The sequence below is a fragment of the Sturnus vulgaris genome, chromosome 1, assembly GCF_052056855.1.
Source record: "Sturnus vulgaris isolate bStuVul1 chromosome 1, bStuVul1.hap1, whole genome shotgun sequence".
NCBI classification, from domain to species: domain Eukaryota; kingdom Metazoa; phylum Chordata; class Aves; order Passeriformes; family Sturnidae; genus Sturnus; species Sturnus vulgaris.
Genome location: NC_142243.1, coordinates 16714588 through 16735194, shown reverse-complemented (window position 1 = coordinate 16735194; position 20607 = coordinate 16714588). Strand labels below are relative to the sequence as shown.

Genomic DNA, 20607 nt, shown 5'->3' with positions numbered 1-20607 from the left:
GAAAAAGAACGTAAGAGTGAAAATGAAGTCAAAGGAGGAATGTGACTAGGCTGCATGACAGTGAATGTCATGTAATCATTTCATGTGCAAATTTTCCAGCACAGTCAGTGTCCATTTGACACACAGACTCTCATTCCCTGTTTGTTTGAACAGTGCCTAGCTCTATAGGCCTTGGACATTGGTTATGACTTTAACTGGTTTAAACTAAGACCCTTTCTGCAGCAACAAGCTGCCATTACTTATATATCATTCAGGATTACCTAAATGAAACAGATAGGAATTTTTTGGCGTTTCAGAGACCACGTGAAATGAAAAATTAATTATTGCAGAGGACATAAGGGTGTCCAATAGTCCAAGTGGTTTATCTGAGTCTTATCATGGGGTTTTGCCTTTGAGGCTCCTTTGACAGAGGGAGTGCTCATAAAGAATTTTAGGTCTTCAGAGCTAAGGGATGGTAACGTTGGTATACAGTGAGAGTTAGAGGAGGTGGGCAGCAGTGGTTTTAAGACAGCACTGCTAGAAGTGGAAAGGGACATATCAGCCAATTACTGATGTTACTGTCTTTTCCCATGATTGTGTCTAAACACTTCTCAGCTCCCTGGTCGGATGCATGCAAGCTCCTCCTGGGAGAAGAGCTATGAGTACCTATCACTCCTTTTGCACCCAAATTTCCACTGAGAGGCTTCTAGCCTTTTTTTTGATGGTGAACTCTGGCCAAGCTTCTGCATGATCAAAGGATTAGACTGTCATGTTTCTGCATGTGACTCGCCATCCATTAGACACACAGCTGAAAGGCAGTGGGGTGCCAGACACTCCCAAGCACAACTGAAAGCAATGAGAGTTTTGTTCAAGGAGGGAGAAGCTTTCACTGAGTGTTGCTCCTGTAGTCATTTGAGCCTAAAAGATATATTTTTACAATTGAGGCCCTATTATGCTAGTGCTTCCAACTCTAATTACTATAATAGGATCATAGAACTAGGAAGCTCATTCTGTATTTTTATAGGGTCTCAACTAGGGAAAGAGGGACTGTTATGAAGGGACAGAGCAGCCAGCAACAAAAGGAGTTAATAAGGTCTATATGGGATGTTAAACTATCCCTCGTGAATTTCTACATGCATAATGCAGTGCACAGTCTAAAACTGTCAACAACCTTTATACAATAAAGTAGTAGTACTTGGATGAAGGAAATCAAAGAGGCCTCTTGTCCTTATACATGTCTGGCTCATGGCTGTTTAGCATTGGGGTTTCAGAAGTTTCTGTTGATGATTTTCCCACAGGGAGGAATTTCATAAGGTTTCTTGCCTGTGTGATTACTTTGATGGCTGGGATGGGATAGGCAGCCATACCTGCTACAGATATATTCACATGGAAAGGCCATCCATGAACTACCTGGTATCTACTCTGCTTTTGAGAAAGATGTAGAACATAGATAGCTCTGAAACAATTCCCCTCAAGTCAGACCTGTCTGAAAACAAAACCCAGGTTCAAATATTATCGCAAAAACGAAAGGAGACAAACTCAACACAACAAAGTCTCTGATGGAGGTACATGGTCTCCAGTGCTGATGGAGTTTGGCTGTTTCTTTGCCGTGAATTTGTCACAGATCTTGCGAAGAAAACCTAACCACAGCAAAATTAAAGCCTGCTTCACATACCATATAGCAGCTGTACTTATAAAATTCATCAATTTCCAACTTTTGAGTACTTAGTCTTGCAACTTTAGTCCGCTGTTACATTATTGCACTTCTGTTGTGCTGCTGCAGTGCCGTCACCTCTCTGCAACAGGTGAGCTCGGGGCGTGCATGAGATGCGCATTATCTTTAGAGGGCCAGGTAGGTCCCTTAGGTTTCCTCAGGGCAGCGCAGCCATGGGCAGCCCCAAGGCCACGGGCCGCAGCTCTCCCGTGCCAGGCCAGCAGCCTCGCCGGGCGCCGTGTAATCCCCGCGGGGCGGATCAGGGTGCGGGGCTCTGACCCGGCTCTGGGGGCGGCCGGCCCGGGATCCCCAGTGGCCGTGGCCGGCCCGGCAGCCGCCGCTGTCCGGCCGGGAGGGAGCCCGGGCCGCCCCGGCTGTGCCCCCGGCGCGCCCTGCCCGGGGCGGGCCGAGCCCGCCCGGCTTTGCCGGCGCCTGCGGGGGATTAGCGGGGCAAAGCGCTCATCCGCCGCTGACCCCGGGGCGGGCCCGCAGCCGGGCCGGGCCGTCCGCAGCAGGAGGAGGGCGAAGCCGAGGCTCGGTGGCCGGAGGTGGCGCGGCCACTGCCCCCTCGGCGGGGCTGGCTCTGAGGGGACCGGAGGTTTCGCTGCGGGTAATCCCGGCCGGGAGCGGCGGGCAGGGCACCCCCCGGAGCGGGGGCTCGCCAGGGAGCGGAGCTGCCCGGCAGCCACGCCTCGCCGGGGGGCTTCGGGGCGGCCCCCGCAGGGTGGTGGCCCGGCCCCCGGGGGGTGGTGCGGGCCGGGCCGGTGCCGGTGCCTCCTGCGGCAGCCGCGGGCGGGACGGGGAGGGCGGCGGCGGCGAATGGGTGGGCGCTACTGCAGCCGGGAGCTCCCGGTGTCCTGGCATGTGCCCGTGGGGTCATGCGGTCTCTCGTTCCGATGAGTCCTGCTTATTTCCACTTGTTTCCACTTTTTCTTTACCCCTCCCCCCCGCTTTTTTTTCCCTCTCCCTTGTGAGTGAGTTTCTGGATAAGAAACGCGTGCGGAGCAGGCGGCAGAGATGCCTGGCCCGCCGGGCGCTCCCGCAGCGGAGCGGGGCTGGGCGCTGCCCGCCCGAGCCACACGCGGGGCTGCGGCGTGACCGGCGCCTCGGCAGCACGCGTGGGCAGCCTGACCATGGCCATTGCTCACACCCGCAACTTCTTGTCGGCTAATGCTGAGTGCTAACAAATTTGCTTCTTGCCTGCAATGCTTTCTTTATCTTGCTATCAAGTTACTGTATCGCCTTAATTTCAAGCCCTGGCAAAGATCATTGATACAGCTAAATTAATTTTGAGTTGCCACTCTTCTGTTCTCAGAAGTTCTGAGAAATACAGAGTGAGTGAGATCACACCATATTGGTTTTTATGGCTTTATAAAGTTCTACTGTGTTAAAATAGGGAAGTTAAGTTATGCTTTAGCTTTGAGAACCAAGTTATTTGCTAATATATTGATCTAGTGTTTAGTCATTGAAAAATTATTCTCATCACTTGCAGTGCCTCTCTTCTGGGAGCCACAAAATTAGCTGGATATAATTCAGTTCATGGATTGCTAATGTCAGGTCATTACTTCTTGTGGCACAAAGTCCAAATACAATTTGATAATGAACCACTCCCCCTTCCATTATTAATCTTGTTTCATGATTGTAATGCTCCTGCAAAAATACTGTCTGTTGGACGACAATTGCCACAAAAATCTTTAGCTATCATTTGTTTTCAAAATATCAGAGCTTTTAAAATTGATGACAGTAATTAAATTAAGCATTTTGTTTTCTTGTTCCTTTCATACCCTCTTTCTTTAACTAAAGATTGGCTTTTAAAAAGGTTTGGGTTCTGTACTGGTTTGCTTAAACTCGGAAGGATGGCAATCTAGTGAGTTGACCCTATGCATGAGAATAGATTGAATGCTTACAGCCCTTGCTGATTATTTAACTTGCTGCTTTAACCTTTAAAAATCCTCTCTGATGGAGTTACCTTAGAACTGTAAACCTCAGAGTGCCGTGTGACTTTGGCTGTTGTGGGGCATGGCAGGGAATTGATGGAAACCAAGGTGGAACCCAGCACTGAAGTATATCCCTTGTATCTGTGCCCTCTGAGGACATTCAGAGAGTGAAGAGCTGGAGCCTCCCATGAGCAAGGCTGGCCAGTTCAGTCTGCAGCAAGTTGAAATGTCAAGATCAGCTGAATAATAATCCTCAGATGAAATGTCAGTGTGGACACCCAATATGCATTTATCAATAGAAGGAGATCAGGTACTGATACTACACAGTACTGCTTCTCTACTGTGTGTAGAAGTTTTACAAAGGTCAAGGAGTCCAGAGGCATCAAATGTCTCTGAAAGCTGTCTTGCTTTGTTGGAAAAGTTGTTACTGGATAACAGTCACAAAACAAAAAATGTGTTTTTAAAAAAAGAAGAAGCACTTAGCCAGCCTTTCAGAGAGTAAACATTAAAAGGTGGCCTCAAAACCAGATCAGTTTCTTCTGTGAACAGCTCTAAGAATGATGTGTGTAGTTTGAATTGTGCCCAGGAGATATGTTGTCTGATACTTGCCTAGATTGATCACCACTCCTCCAAATGCTTTTCATAACCATTTATTCCTCCATTTACATTTATTTAGGATTTGGTTGCTAGGTTCAGAGTTTGCTTGGCAATCATTGCATGGTGTTTGCCTTGTTTGTGCATCATCAGACAACGTCCAAGTTGCCTGACAGCTTTCAGGTGATGAGATGTGGCTAGCTTGCAGTTTTCCTGGCTGTAGTATGGAAGCTGATACTCATTTTGTCAGTTGTCAAGCTAAAACTCTTTATTCCAGCATTTAAGTAGATAGAATTAATTTACCTTAGCATGTCTGCATCTGAAGCAGTGTAACTGGGCTCCTGTTGTAGACAATGGAAACTTAGCCAGTTTCTGGTTAGCAGTGTCTGGAGACTAAGCTGTCTTATGCGAACATATATGCTAACCAGGTGAGGTGAATCAATTTTTTATTGCTTTGACTGAAATGGAATTATAGCATCTAACTTAGTTTCCAATAGGTGTATTCTACACATCCCCTTAGGTGAAGCCTACCTAAATTGATATCATGTGTCTTTCTCACTCGTGTAAGTACACAACAGTGAAAGACATGGACTGACTGTTAGAGAAGGCTGTTATTTTTATTTTCATCTACCACAGCTGGGACTAAAGAGATCTTTTTTTCTCTCTGGAAGGCTTCTTGCAGACGGGAAGGACAATTGAAAGCAATGGGGATTATATAGAGGAGAAAGTAGTAACAAAACTGATGTGCAATTGAAGAGCATAATTTGTCTAGACATATGGAGAGGACAAAAATTATGTAATTATGCAAATTTGCTGTTGTTTTAGAGTGAAATTATAATGCTAAGTGCATTCAGCTTTCGACAAATGAATTAAAAAAAAAAAAAAAAAAACAGCTTGCAAACCTCCAAACACTTGTCTTTAAATAATGGCCAAACTAGATAATCTGTTCACACCAAGCTTAGATTTGAGTATAGTTCTCATTCAGATATAAGTTGCATCACCATCGAAATCAGAGACCAAATATTCCCCCAGAAATGAATGGCAGTGATATTTGAATTTCCAGAGCAAAACTTACTTTCTGAATGATGGCTAAGATAATATACTTCATAAATGAGTCATTATAGCTCTAGCTGAGAATCTGAGCTTCAGTCCATGCTCATAGTTGAATAATCAAATTATTTGGACATTTTTCCCGAATTTGCTAGATGCTGGTATGATGAAGGGCATATTGTAACCTCCTGCTTTTTGGCTTGTTTTGAGAATTCCATGTGGCAGCCTTTAACTTTCTTATCAAGTACTTGTCAGTGTGGCATAACTCATGAAATAAGAAGAAATGTAGTTTGGGATTTGATTGTGCCATTGCATTAAGTATTTGAAGGCCCCACTGTGCCTTGTGATCAGTGCCAGACCAAAGAACTTCCAAATTAGATATTGAATAAAGCAATAAAGGGGCTGAAAAAGTGAGGTGAGATGGAGCTTTTTATTTGGTATAACAAGCTGTCTATTTTTGTCTGTTTTGTTTTTGTTAGGATGATTAAGTTTTCTGGCATCCATTAGGCAAGAGGTTTAAGTTTCACAATGTGAAGGAATGTGTTGTGTCACCTTCAGAGAGGTAACAGACCTGATATGCCATGTGTGCCAGTGTTTTTGGCACCTGACATCTGCCAGTCGTGACATAGAGGAAGATGTCTGGCACATTTCAGGGGAGGATGTGTGCAGGAGCTGTCTGGAGCAGGAGCATGTTTGCAATGTGAAGGAGAGCGTGATGTACACAAACCAAACAGAAGACAACGTCAGTAGGTGTATTTTGAACTGAACCAATGAGGTTCTGGTTCCAGTTTTCAAGACCAGAAAATTGTGGTAGCCAGGAGACAAGATGCTGATGGGAACCTAAAGGCTGCATTCATTGTAGTTAAATGTGAATAGATGTCTGCTTTGCTAATCCTGTATGCTCCCTGTGTGGAGGGAGATGAATGATATGAGGCAAGGGGCTCTCATTTTATTAGCTCTTTATGGAAGAAATGGCTATGTTTTCATCCAAGTGAGAGGAAGGTCCATTCAGAAACTGTTGGGGAGGAAGTTTTATAAGAAAGTTGCACAATAAAATAGTATGAAACACTGGTGAAAATACTGGATTAACATATACTATTCTATGTGAAATCCAGGCTCCATTGTGCTTTCAACCCAGCTGGCAGTAGCAAAACCAATTGCTTATTCCCATGTGACTGTGTTGTCTCTAATGCTCTGTGGCCTTGACTATAAAGCCCTCCAAAGGGCAGCTGGTTTGTGTCTGAAACTTTGGGTGTGATAAATGTACTTCACTGAGTTGCCTTGGCAGCAATAAGATAGTCCAGAGGAGATATACTGTGTCCTGCCCTCTCCAAACTGACTAGATACTGAAAATGATGGAGAATGCAGTGGTCTGCCAGCACAGCTGCTCAACAGGACATCTTCAGGTGTCTCTAATATTTGGCCTGAAGTCTGAGCTATAGGGTGCATATGTTTGGTGGGAAGCAAAATGTCCCATAAGGAATGGCTCATAAGAATTCTCATCCAGTTTGTTCTTATAACTGGCACCAAATCCCCCTCTCAGATAAAAAAAAACACCAACCAAAAAAACCTCAAACCTTCTTTTCTTGGAACTCCAAATCTGTTTTTCCTTGCCTTGAATATCCTGAGTTTAATTGCTGTGTCAGTCTGTTTGGGTCTTTCAGACTTACAGGACAGCGTACTCTGTGATTTAAACTTTGTTTCATGAGCTCATTAAGATCTATAACAAACACGACAAAGAGGGGCTCAATCCCCTTTTTGTCCAGGTCAGTCTATCGCATTAATTCATTTATTCACCATTCAAGCTATAAGGTTTCGTAATTATAATCTATAACTCTTAATTTATATGCCCCCAAGCAAAACTAAAAAAATGAAACCTTGCTAGGGGTAAGAGACAGCTTATCCCTTCTTCTCTCTCACAGTACAAGTGTTCCCTTTATCTCACCAAGCAGCAGGAAGGCCTCAGCTTCAGTTGGATTTACTTCTAAAGCTTTTTGGGCAAGCTGATATTTTGTACCTTCCAGCTTGGAGGTTTGGCCTATACCATTTTTTATAAGTCAGCAGATTCTGGGGAAACTGCAGCAGGAAAGATGACAGGAGGCAGAGGTTTGCTGGTGATAATGGTGCACAATGGTTGTAATGGCTCTTGAGCTCTTTCAGGCCACCTGTCTGCCTACTTGGTGCCCTTGCTTTGACTTACTGGCACTGTGCCCAGCATCCATCAGGCCTCACCAGCAGGTTAGCCAAAATCTGAGCAGAAGCCGAGTACTGAACACACCAGAAGTATTTTTAAAAGTTCTTTTTTTCCTAGCAGTTCAAGGGTCTCGGCTTAGAGGTTTGGATCTAGTTAAAAGTTTTGGTGGCTTTTAAGTAAATTTTTAATGCTGAATGGTATGATAAATTATCCATTTGGTTGGGCATCCAAACATATTCCAGGAGCAGTCCAATTTATTGCTGAAATATGAATTTAAATCATTATCAGCTTTCACAACTTCACTGAGATGTAATAAAGCATTATCCATCATCCAGAACAGAACACTTGAAATCATTCTATTTAATATATTTTTAATAATAGAAGTGGAAACAAAACCATTTATCTGCAGGGACTTGTTTTTAAACTTGGTGAAAGTGAGGAAACATAGTGTTCACTATAATTTATTCAAGTATGATTTTGAAGCTGTAAATAAAAAAAAACCTAGGGTGAATATTTTTTCTGTAATAGCACTGTTAAATTATTGAACTAAATATGACAGATACTAAATGCATATATTTTGAATATGTGGTGACTTCTCTTAAGACTAGATGATGTGCAACTGGTGTGATTTTTCAAAGGAAAACAAAAGCACATGGCAATTTCTCTAGTACTTTTTCTCTGGTAGCCAGATAGCACCTGCAGGATCATGTTTCCTTAGTCCTTTAACAGTTCTCATTGTACCAGTCTCTGCAGACAAATAAGCAATTGATACTGGGAGTCAGTGAATTTCAGCTTCATTCTGTCAATGTATAGGGAGTTAGTGAAGCCTGGGAGGCTGTCTGAAGCACCAAGTTGGAATGTTGCTTCTCAGAGTGTTCTGCTCCATTTAAAACATCCCTGCAGCAGGGTGGACCTTTGCTTATTTGGAGATTCAAGGTGTCAGAGTTCCCTGCTCGGCTCTGGCACACTCAAAATATGTGAAGCTGTTCTTTGAGTTCCAGTGTCAGAAGTGCTCATCTTTGAAAGGGAGAAATTAAATCTTCTTTTCTTCAGCATTGCATATCTCCTACTGCCTGGGTCAGAAGCTTCTGTGTTTTCTTGTAAAGTGGGACATAGCAGACTCTAGATTTAGATGGAAATTTTCATATTCCGAAGAAAATAGCCTGTATGTAGACAGGCTTCATTCAAAATGGTTTGAATGCCTCAGTTCTTAAGGTAACCAAGGATACCTTTTTACTTCTTTCCTCTTATAAAAAATGTCACTAGTTACAGGTTTAGTATCCAGTAAGATCTTAAACAAATAGTTAGCCTCAAAAAAACTGAAGCTTAGATAGAGAAAATTTGAAATTCTGTCATTATTGAAACCCTCAAAGCAAGGGTTTGAGATTATGAATCCTCAGCCCTTTATCATCTCAAATTTAATTATTGTTTCATGTAGTCCCCTAATTACAGCAGAGTGCAGAAGCTAATTACAAAGCATTTATAAATGAAGTAATTAAAAAAACCCAACAGAATGATTGTGTTTGAACACTAAAGGCAAAGAAAAAGAAAATTATGACTCATTTTTGGTTTTTTGGAGGGGAAGAAATGGCTTTGCCTGAATGTGGTGAAGTTCCCAAGATATGGATAAAGACTAGGAATAAGGTGATGCCTTAGGAAGAGACTACAGTCAGTGTCCTGACTGAGCTGAGTCATTGTGAATCCTGTGGGACAGAAGAAAGAAGCAAATTTTGAATCTGGAATGGAAAGCTGAGGATATACTTATTACAGCTGTATGTCTCTGGATCTTGATCTTTACTTTCACCTTAACCTGCAGTAGTGTAAAGGGAGATTTCATTGTATCAGGTAAAATTGGGTCATTTCATTCCCACGGTATTTGGAATCAAGGAGCTGGGCCAGTGCTGGCTGTGGTACCAAGTACACAACAGACTCTGCAAGTTTCCTGGTGAATTCTGTCTGTCATGGGCCAGGGTGTTGGTGTAGCCTGGTCAGTGATGGATACAATTCAGTCATTGTAAAAGGGTTTCCTTTACAGTATGTAAACCGATTGTTAAAGGATGTACATTGGTAAGCATGTTTTCCATGACTGAGAGCACTTGACTGTCAGAAGACCATAGCATTGTGAAAAAATTTGTGACTGTGATCTGCTTGGCCTTTTGAGATCTGTCATATTTCAAATCCTAAGAGTAGGCTTGTAAAAACAATTGTTGGCTGTAAGAGTTTGAATTATCCTAAGGCTACTATTTAAGATGTTTTGTGTGGGTTTCTTTCCACTTCTTGCCTAATTCTTAGTAATGGACATAAATTATTTGGGATTTTATGAACTTCACTCCCATTCTCTTGTCCCTTGAAAGATCCCAGAGTGACAATATATATTCATTGAAGTGTATGGGAAAGCTTCCACTGGCTTCACTCACTTCACTTCAAACTTGAATTTGGTTCAAATTATCATTTGAATTTCTCTTCATTTGATACTGAGTTGACTGCACATACCTTCATTTGATGTTGTGCAGTCAGCACAATATCAAATGAAGGGAAATTCAAGTGCAGCAGTTCTTGTTCATTATGCTGTCAGTGCACGCACACTATATGCAAAAACATTTCTAGTGTTTGAGGCTAGAATGTGTATTTCTCTTCCCATTTCTAGAAAACAAATTGCTATTAACCATTTGCTGAGTGAACATCTCTTTTTCCTAGGAGCCATCATTTGAGATGCTTCCGTTGACTGGGAAAACAATAATATTTGATAGCTTTCCTGATCCTTCAGATACCTGGGAAATAATTGAGACTATTGGCAAAGGAACTTATGGAAAAGTTTTCAAGGTGTTAAATAAGAAAAATGGCAGCAAAGCAGCAGTCAAAATTTTGGATCCTGTTCATGTAAGTTACTTAAATTACTTGGTGAATTGTGAATTTATGTAGTCATTTTTTCTCTTAATCATTGTAGATTTGTATTAGAAATGACAGTGAAATAAACTATTTCAGCCTGCTACATATCAGGCTAGCTATCAATGCATTTTTCTCATTGTAAATTATTATGGAAGTGGTTGTTTATGGTAAAAGTCAGAAATATACCTAAACTTTGTTACTTTTGTTACCCCTTTTCTCTTGTTTTCAGAAGCAGAGCTGATTATTTTCCTGTTCAGTACTAGGAGCCGTAGTTTATTCTATTTTTACTGTTCTTTCCTTTCCTTTTTTTAAGTTTTTGACATACTGGCCAGTGAGGAAGTTATGTACTTCTAAGTACTTAAGCTGTACCTTCAAGCATCTGAGTACACTCTTGTTAGCTGAGTTACATGCTATGAATTGTACTTCAAATATAAAATAGCATACTTTATTGTTCATTCTGTGTTTTCAGAATGTGCCAAAATATATAGGTCTTACAGAGGAACCTGTCTTTTCAAATGGAAAATGCAAAGAGATTAGCTCTACACACAAAGCACCAGACAACTGGGAGGTGGAAATATGAAGTTGTAGAGCATGGTTTTGTTCTCAATAACTGACAGTTGTTGGGTGGCAGATTAATGCTCAAAGAGTAAGGAAGAACACTAGTCTGGTTTGTAAAGGCACACCCCACTGACCAGCGGTGCTGCACATGGCTTGGGACTTTTCTAGAGAACAAAACATGGGAAAGCAGCTGTTCCTATTTCGGAGGCCCTTTTAAGTTCATCTTCTGTAGTCCCAGTATAGGTTTGTGAGGTGTGTGCTTCCATGGCATGACCTCTGGGGAGGAATGGGTGAACATGCCATGCTGTGTGGACCCTACAGGTCTGGAGCTGCACAGCCACATAGGGCTCTTCTACCTCTGCACATCACACAGTATCAGATTATGATCCCATAGACACAAAAGTCTGTGAAATATGTTGGTGAAAACGTGGTGTCTTCCATTCTTTGCTGTGTTTCTTGCTGATCTGCTTTTTCTTTCAGCATGCTTTCAAAGCAACAAAAGGGTGCTCATCTCGATTCAATACCACAACCTATTCCAAAGTAAACATAACTTGCCAAGTGATAAGCATCTTGATGAGTTCAAATGTATTGGAAACTATTTTTGACTCTATTACTTTCTGTAAATAAGGTTCTTGTGCTTACAATAAATAGGCATGACTTCCTGCCACTGGTGTTCATCTAAATGCTTGTTTGGCAGGAAATTCTTTTGCTTTCTTATGCTTCAGAAGTTTTCAGGAGTGATTCTTAAGTGGCAGTTGGCTATGGGAGGAATTCCTGAAGGAATCAGTGAAACTTTCAATGTTCTGTACACTTTGGAGGTTGCAGAAAAAGATTAAAGGATGATGATAGGAAGAAAAAAGAAATAGTAAAGCTGATGCTAGAGGAAAGAAGAATAGATTAAGCTGGAAAAAGGAATAGAATGTAAAGGAGATATAAGAAATAGAATGGATAAAGATGCAATGTAAGAAATTGAAGATGGGCAAATGTGTAACTGATAAAAACAGGTACTTTATTTTAATTTTAAAATGGCAGTAGTGCAGTCAACATCACTCTTCCAAGACTTGATTCTTAACTGTTTTACCCTTTTTATTCTAAGAATACTATTCTTCTTTGCACTCTTCTATTTACAGGGTGTCTGGAATAGCTGCTGTACCTCCTATGTTACTGCTAAAATGACAATCCTATATTGGAAGTAAAGTGAAAGCAATAAATGAGTTATTTTTATTTAAACTGAAAATATTATTAATGGCTGCAGAGGGAGCCATTGCAATGAAGAAAAAGATACTTTATGTATTTTCTTCTTTGCATTTTACAGTTCTTTTTCTTTGGAGATTGTCTCAGAATTGTGTCTCTTGAGAAGTAGACTGGAAACAAAGCAGAAGAAATGTGTTTTGGTTTAACTGATATTTCAGAATTAAACTGGGAACTGACATTATCATGGGTGTTACAAGACTGAAATAAGCATTTAATGTTTAGTCCTTTAGAGCACAGACTCTTTTTGCAGGATAACAGCTCGGCTTTTGAAACTGAAACAGGAAAGCAAAGGTGTTGAAATGAGAATATATGAAGGTGGCACTGAGAAGACTTAGTCTTGTCCTAAGGTCTATAAGTAAATACCATTGTACTGCAGAACTTCTAGCCAAATTATCCGATATATATAGGATGAAAATTTTCAGTCTGCCATTTCTAATACAGTTCTTTTATGAAGGTAAATATGCTAAATTGAACCAAATATTTCAAGATTTTTCCTTCATAAAATACTGAGGAATATTTTTCTTTTTAGTAGGCACAGAATGAATATCTTATTAAATTAATTTCTCCTTATAATTGTAAAAATCTTAAAAAATCTGAGTACCCCTCAGGAGACAGAAACCTCTATTAATTCACAGTAGGCCAGTGGGCTAATTCTCTTCCAATTTCCCCAAGGCAGTCAAAACTATTGTATGCTTTGTTTTTAATTTCTTGGCTTTTTACTGTATTTTTTTTCTTTCTTTTCTTTTTGCCAAATGCGTTTTCTGTCTTCATCCCTGCTTTCACTTTTTCTCTTTCCTTTCTCTGCCACCTTCAGTATTTTGGTTCTTTCTTCTTTCCTTGTATTTTTTTTTCTGTATTATCTGTTTTGCTTACGGGAAAATTACCTTAAAGTGAGTTCCTCCTTTTTTTAGAAAGAGGAGAATTCCTGTTTTTTTTCAGTTGTTCCAATAACAGGATCTCTAAAATCCTTCCTTGTGAGAAGATTTATCCTGGTAATCTTAATATGAAAATTTAATGGCCTGATTCATGAAGATCCTGGTGACAGAGGAAGTTCTTGGAGACCAAGGTGGTCTCAAGACAAAAGGCTCGTGTGAGGAACTTGAAAAGGATGTGGGAGAGACCTGGATAAGAAACAAGTGAGCAAAGTGCTCTTGGGGCAGGTGTGTTGAGCAGAATGAGAAGGAGCATCATTCACTGGAAATACAAAACATCCCCTGTCTCTGCCACCGTCACTTCTATTTGGCTTTGCTGAGACAGGTTTTTGGCACAGAGTAGATGCTTTTCACTGCTATGAAATCCATTCATATGGAAAGTGCAGTTCATAAGGGAGCCTTCTACTAGAATGGATTTTTCATTTCTTTTTGTCTAGTTGTAAATAACAAATTGTATTTAAAATGTTTTACATCTGAAACATGTATGTTACCTTTTTTTTTTTAATCTAAACTATGAGGGGAAAATGCAAATATTTGCAGATATTTTCCTTTATCTGTTGTCAGGAGGGATTGAATATTTTGTCAGCATGACTCAAATGCAGTGTAATCATCATCCCTCAATGAGCAGTTCCAGTGCACAGGTGGGAAAGGTTTACCTGAGTCATCCAGTGCCTGCTAAAGCCTGTGAATGCCTGCATCCATTTTTGATCTGAAGGGATTTGTAGATCCCAGTGCATCTGTTGGCAAAACTGGTCCTCATATCTCACCTCCAAAAGGATTTCCCTCACTAAGAAACCCAAGGTCTGTAATTAGTGTGACAAAAAGCCACAATTGTTATAGTTAGTAACAGAACCTAGAGAGACCATGAGTGTCACCAGCTTCTGTGACAGTAGAAAATGAGAAGAATCCCCAGATAATTTTAGAAAGTGGGATAGTAAATGAATAAGATGTGGCTGCAGTCATACTTGTTCATGCACAGAGAGATAAAAAGGTAGTTCCAACGGCACCATTTCTAGCTGGGGTTACCATTAAGACTAAAGCAGTAACACATAATTTCCAAGGCATCTGTGGATTGCACTGGCTTTGCCTTGACCTCACAGAATAGTTAAGGTTGGAAGGGACCAGTGGTGGGGTTGTATGGTCTAACCTCCCTGCTCAAGCAGGGTCTTCCTAGAGCACATGGCACAGGGTTATATCCAGAGAGTTCTTGAATCTCTCCAGAGAGGGACATTCCACAACCTCACTGGGAACCTTGTTCCAGTCTTCTGTCACCCATGCAGTGAAGAATTTCTTCCTCATATTCTGGTGGAACTTCCTGTGCATCAGTTTCTGTCAGTAGCCTCTCATCCTGTTGCTTTGTCATGCCCCATGTGTTCATTTGTTGAAATTGATAAAGACAAAATAAAATTTAAAAAAATAACTGTTTTGTATTCACTAAACAGATCCAGGCTTTGTTGTTCTCTAAATGGTATATTCATGTTCTATTTGCTTTTTTTTTTGTATCGCTTCAAACTAAATTTGAATTTACAGAAAATATGTATTTTTAATGGCTGTCATTATTTCTTTGTTAACTGCTATGTATTTCTCATTTGTGACACTAGGATATTGATGAAGAAATTGAAGCTGAGTACAACATTTTGAAAGCTCTGTCTGATCATCCCAATGTAGTCAAATTCTACGGCATGTACTATAAGAAAGATGTGAAAAATGGAGACCAGCTTTGGCTAGTTCTTGAGGTAAATAAAACAGAAAACCAGGAGGTTTATATTCCAGTTGGTATTCTCTTGTTGAGTATGAACTTAATGAATGAGATGCAAGTCATTTGTGTAATTCTTTTTTAAGAGTGGTTGCTTGCAAAGTGATAAATGCTATTGTTTAGTCTTTTTACTGTTCTGATTAAATTGTTTAGCGTTCTTATCTTGATATTACACTGATAGTCCTGTGCCTTCAGAATCAGGATATAAATTCTAATAAACTCATAGGATTTGCTACCTAAAATATTTCTTTGGTGAAAGGCTTGCCATGGGAATCTTCTTGTAGTAGCATTTCTTTAAAAATCATTAACATATGACATAGCAGTTCAAGATCACAGTATTTTTTCCATTTTTCGATTTTTTCCAAATGAAATTATAGAAATTATTTCACTGGATTATTTTTATTTCTGTGGGATGTAAATACACAAATAGATAAATAAGCCCATAAAACCAGCTATTGCCCAAATGCTGTTGACAGCAGCAGGATTTCCTCAAATTAAGTTCAGAGCAAGGTATGTTTATCCCTAGTTTTGAGTAATCTGTGAGCAAAGAGCTTGATCATTACAGTTTCTAGAGGTTCAGCCTGGTCTGTAAAAACTCCCTTTTGTATCCAGAGGAAAATGAAGAACATCTCTAACAAGAATAGTGTGTTTTTCCTAAGAATCAAGACTTTGGCTGTCATTTGATCAGGGTTTGATAAGGTTGATATTGAAGAATTGGTTGTATTTTATGATTTGTCAGCTAAGTAAATACAAATCTACCAAATATCTCAATGATACAATGATATCAAATTCTAGAAATAAGCTATCAGCAAAAAAAATCGATTCCAAATTCTTATGTGTCCCATTGGAAGATGTTTTTATGAATGGTTTGCATGGCAAATCATAACAAATTATTAGGTTAGACTGACATCAAAAAGTATCAGGTCTTTGTGCAGTGAGAATCTAGGCAAATCCGGCTTCTGTTGTGTCTGCTGGGCATTGGAAACTCCCATCTGTGAAACTTCTGGCTGTAAAGGATGGATGCCAAGCAGCCAGGCTGAAACAGACTGGGAGGAAGCAAAAAAAAGGTGTTTCTATTTTAACTTTTATATTTCACAAGGAATGATGTTCTTTATGTGAAATACATGAGCCTACATGTGGAGTATGTTTTATATGTACTCTTTTTATGCCAAGCTGTACATATACAAATATGGAGTGTGTGGAACAGTCTTGGATGTTTTCTGTCACTGCACGTGTAGATTTATGAATGCAGTGGATTTCAGCTGGTGTGTGTAGATATGCATAAGTAGGAAAATATAAATTTCAGTATTGACTTTGGTGAAGCTTTCCTATTAATAATAGTGTATGTGAAAGAAAACTGTCATAAAACAGATTTCTCTGTTCAAGTGGCATCTTTTTATCAGCTTGTGTGCAGCTTTACAGGGCTGTTGCAGTTTGCTTTTCACAGCAGCTATTAAGGTATCCTGCACTTTATAAGAATTAATATCTTTTCATCGTCTCCATTTTGTGTTCTTTGATAGGGATCCATGGGCAGGATGATTTGGAGAGAAAGTTTCTCAAATTCCACTAGGAATGGGTTGTGATACATGGTAAAACTCAGCATTTAGTAATGCCTTTAGAATCACCACTGCAGGTTACCAACCAATTTATTCACTGGAGTGTTTGAATCCATATTTAGATGTTTGGGTTTGGATTTTTTTTCCTAGAGGAAAAAATCTTCAGCTTTTTAAGATGTCCTACACAGTGTATTTTTAAGAAAATTACCTATGGAATTGAAAGTGAAACAAGAAGTTATTCTGTACAGATGCTTGTACTCTTGACTCTCAGTTTCAGACTTTCTTTTTGTAGGCTGCACTCAGATAAACTGAACATCTGCTCCTGCTTGCATGTTCTAATCATGTTTATAATACAGAATGTTGCAGGAGGGAGGATTCCTGCCAGTTGTATTAAGCTTTGCTCTGTGTGTCCAGAGAGGCAGGCAGAAGGAACTGTCCTACTGAGTCTGTGTTGGAAAGAAATCCCATACTTGGGACGAATGTTTGATGTCAGCAGACAGCAGCATGATGACACAGCTGAGGCAGACTGTCCTGTAGCTCATTTCTTTCTGCTCTGGATGTTAGTTCAGCAGGGAGATTACCTGAGATAGTTGGAAATCATCTGATGGAAGATGGAGCAGAGAGGAATTGTATCAGGCCCCTACAGGTGAGCATGTAGGTCATGACAGGTGGGGAGAACAAATGGCACAGGCCGTGCCTGGTGCAAAGAACAGCCTAGGCAAGAAAGAGTGAATGCTGAAAAGCACAGCGAGATAGGGGCGAGGTATTACACAGCTTTTACTTGCTGCTGTAAACCATAATGCAACATATTTCTGTAGTTCACTTCCTGCAGAGATCAGGTAGAACTTTAAGAAGCATCTCAGTCCCTTTTCAAAAGGTGCAAAGTTATGCATGCCCTTTTTGAGATGAATTTGGGTTTGTGAGTCATGTAAGCACACGAGTGTATTTTATAGTCATCAATATATTTTTTAGGAAATGGAGGGAACATGCATTATTTTTACAGTAAAAAAACTTATTTAATGGGTTAAATCTTATCTTATTGAGGAAAAATTTTGAAAGGAATGACCTTTCACTCAAAAATACAGTTTTCTAATATCAAAGCATATTGTAGAAACCTCTCATTTCTGGAGAGGTAAAGGGAATTGCCAAGAAGTGGTACAGAAATACATCCCTTTCACTCTGCTGAATGCTAAGAAGACTGACAAATATTCTTTTTAGGTGTTTGCTTTTTTTCCCCCTGAAGTGTGTACATGAACATTTCAAGAACATTTGCAGTGTCCTGCTGAGTTAGGCCAATGGTCCATGTAGCTCAACTTTCTATGTACTGTGGTGGCACTAGAAGATGCTATTTAGGAAGAATCTGTTGTCCAACTTTTGCAGTCCATTTCCCTCATATTTTCCAGCAACCATGATTGCTGGATTACAAATGTCCCAGACTATTCCATTTAGTATCCATTTATGGACACACTAAACCTGATGACGATACAGGCATGCTCTACAGTCTCCCCTTATGAGCATGCAAGTTGAATTTTTGCATCATTATTATATGCTGATTTCTATTTGTATAATATTCTATAATACTATATATATAGTAGAATATAGTGTTTTCAACACTGTGAAAATGTTTCTAAATCTAATTCTATTTCAGTGTGAAGAAATTTAGACTCCAGCGTATTTGAGAAGGAGGAATGTTACAGTTTCCAGTGGATTTCAGGCTCTATTTTCAGCTCTGTTGTTAAAAAGTACCTGCAGATTAGTTGATGCAACTTGTACAGATCCTGGTTATGCACAGTCCAGACTGAGTGAACCTGATTCATCTTTATTTTCATGTAGAACCTTTTCTTGATCTAGTGTAAAATCATGTGGGAGTGGAGAGTGGCTTGTGCTTGGAATCTGCTTCTCAGAAGAGGTGTCATTTTAGCCTTTTCCTTTCCCTCAATCTTTTAACACAGGAAAAATCATTAAATAAACTGATAATTTGTGAAATTCTGGATCTTTGCAGGAAAAGTGGTATACTTTGAGTATCATCTTCTAAATGTTTTGTCTGTGATGTTAATTGAACCTGCTAACCAGACACTGATAACTCAAAAGAATTACAAAAATATTGTCATGATGCATTATTGTGATTTAGTTGGCAGCTATGTTTGCTGATCTAAAATTTTCCTGAAATGACTCAGATTTTGCACTTACCTTTGATCATTTAAAGTTAACGTTAAGAGAAAAAAAAAGTGGGATGCACAAATATCTAAATTCTCTTTTTAAGTCCTTGGGATGCTTTTATTTATGATGGGGCTTATTTCAGAAAGAAGAAAAAAAATCTTAAACCCAGTAAGTAGAAGCTCTCAGGAGTTTGAGTTAAACTAGAATACAGAAAACTAGTGCATCAGTTCACTTGCCACTCTTTTTCTGCAAACAAAGTGAAAAGCCATGGTTAATCAGAGTATAGATAATAATTGTAAAGGTAGCACCATATGGAAAAAAGGAATAAAATGCCATTATATCAAACTGCCAGCTGCTATACCATGGGTATTGTTAATCCATTACTAATAGTTTACTTCCAGTGGCTTGCCAAAATGCTTGTAACAGGGTAAGAGCTGAGCGAGAACAGGTCAACACACTGTTGCTGTGTTATGGGAGCAGAGTAGCCCACCAGTGCAGCTCCTGCCCAGTTACCAATCACAAGGGCAGTTGCCTTTGGTGAGGTGTTTAAATTAAATGAGAATTGTAACAAACTGAGATCCCTGATAGAATTCCTTTCTGGTTTATGGAGATCCTTTAGAAGAACTACCATTCTCGAGTTTGCCTAGAGATGGAGAACCCAGCACAATGTGTAGAGTATCATAAATTATTCACTCCTTTCCTGCCAGAAGAGTGAATCTTCATAGCAGTGAGCTTTCTTCGAAGGTTTAAGCCAATAGAACAAATGGCTTTGGAAAAGGAGAACTGATGGATAACAGAAGTCTGTTGGGATCCCAATCAGCAGCAAGCATTTGTCAGCACTGTAGTACAGGAGAGTTAAGGAGGATTTCAAGGAGGATGGTGCTATGGTTTTCTGGTTTGTTTTAGCTGCTCCTTCACAGCAGAATGGAAAACATGTTATGCCTGCAGATACCCAGTATGGATGCCAGCACTGTGAGCTGATCAAGGATAGAAGTACATCTCTTGTTACATGAGAAATGCTATTAGAACTGCTTTGGGCTTTGGCAGTAAAAGCATCCAGCTCATGTTTGATGTGATTGAGAAGGGACAACCAATGTGAGGGTTTAAAGGAATAATGGCATGGCTGGAGATGCAGATTAGGGATAAGTACTGACTAAAGCCAAATGAAGAAGAAGGTGTTGCAAGTACTCCTATGTAAAATTAAGAATGCTGAACAATACATTTACACTGCTGCATCTGGCCTGGAGTGAGTCTCCTGTGCTGTTGTGCTGTTGTATCTGCTCTTTGGAGAGAGAAATTTAGCAAATCAGATGCTTCCAGATGTTTGCATATCTTACTGTGGTAACAAAGAGAGTTCGTGGAATATTTATAAACTTTCCTCACAGATTCATAAATGAACAGTGACAGCACAATTTACATGTATGTTAGAGAAAAATGAGTATAATTAATGCCCAAATTTTGTGCAGCTAATAGTCTTGGATCCTTCACTGACCTACTATATGTATATGAAAGCATTTCTGTTCATGTTGCCTTTTAAACATTGCGTGTAATTCTAATAGATGGGGAAACTCACAGAAGTGCATCCTTCTTATTTAAACAACAAAAATCCTCTGCTTTGTTATATAATGTCCTATCTATGGAGTATGTTAATGTAAAGAAATATGAGTCTCAGCAAGTCCAGTTGCTGAAGGGATGGGAGAAAATACAAAACCAAATACCACCCTGCTCCTCACCCTGCCGGAAAAAAAACCATGAACCAAAACAAACCCAAACTAACCATGACAGAGTCTTTGACTTTTAGAATCATCTCAGTTTTTGCAGTGGATGGCAATATATTTACTCATTTAATTTTGACACATTATTTTTGATTTTCTAAGCTATACAGGGAGACTGATAACTTCTGTGTGCTAAGTAAATAGATCAATATTTTTTTTTTAAATCTGTTTGTCTAGATAATCTTACTTGACCAAGCTTGCAATGCTTTCAGCCCATTCCCATCTTTCAGTCTAAAAGAGCAGAGTCCTGTAACATGTG

The 20607-nt window shown here is 39.8% G+C and overlaps 1 protein-coding gene across 5 annotated transcripts in view; it reads left to right on the top strand.

The window, feature by feature from the left end:
- The window catches only part of MYO3A (myosin IIIA), a 154143-nt gene that overhangs the window by 39719 nt on the left and 93817 nt on the right, over positions 1-20607 (top strand). For 3 of the 5 annotated variants that reach the window (XM_088160359.1, XM_088160342.1, XM_088160335.1), the window contains exons 1-3: positions 3166-3940; positions 10166-10348; positions 14703-14837. In XM_088160359.1, the coding sequence (XP_088016485.1) occupies positions 3893-3940; positions 10166-10348; positions 14703-14837 (366 nt within the window). In that variant the 5' untranslated portion in view covers positions 3166-3892. Of the gene's footprint in view, positions 1-3165; positions 3941-10165; positions 10349-14702; positions 14838-20607 lie in introns of those variants that run through there. The other 2 variants (XM_088160338.1, XM_088160348.1) reach the window with 2 other exon arrangements.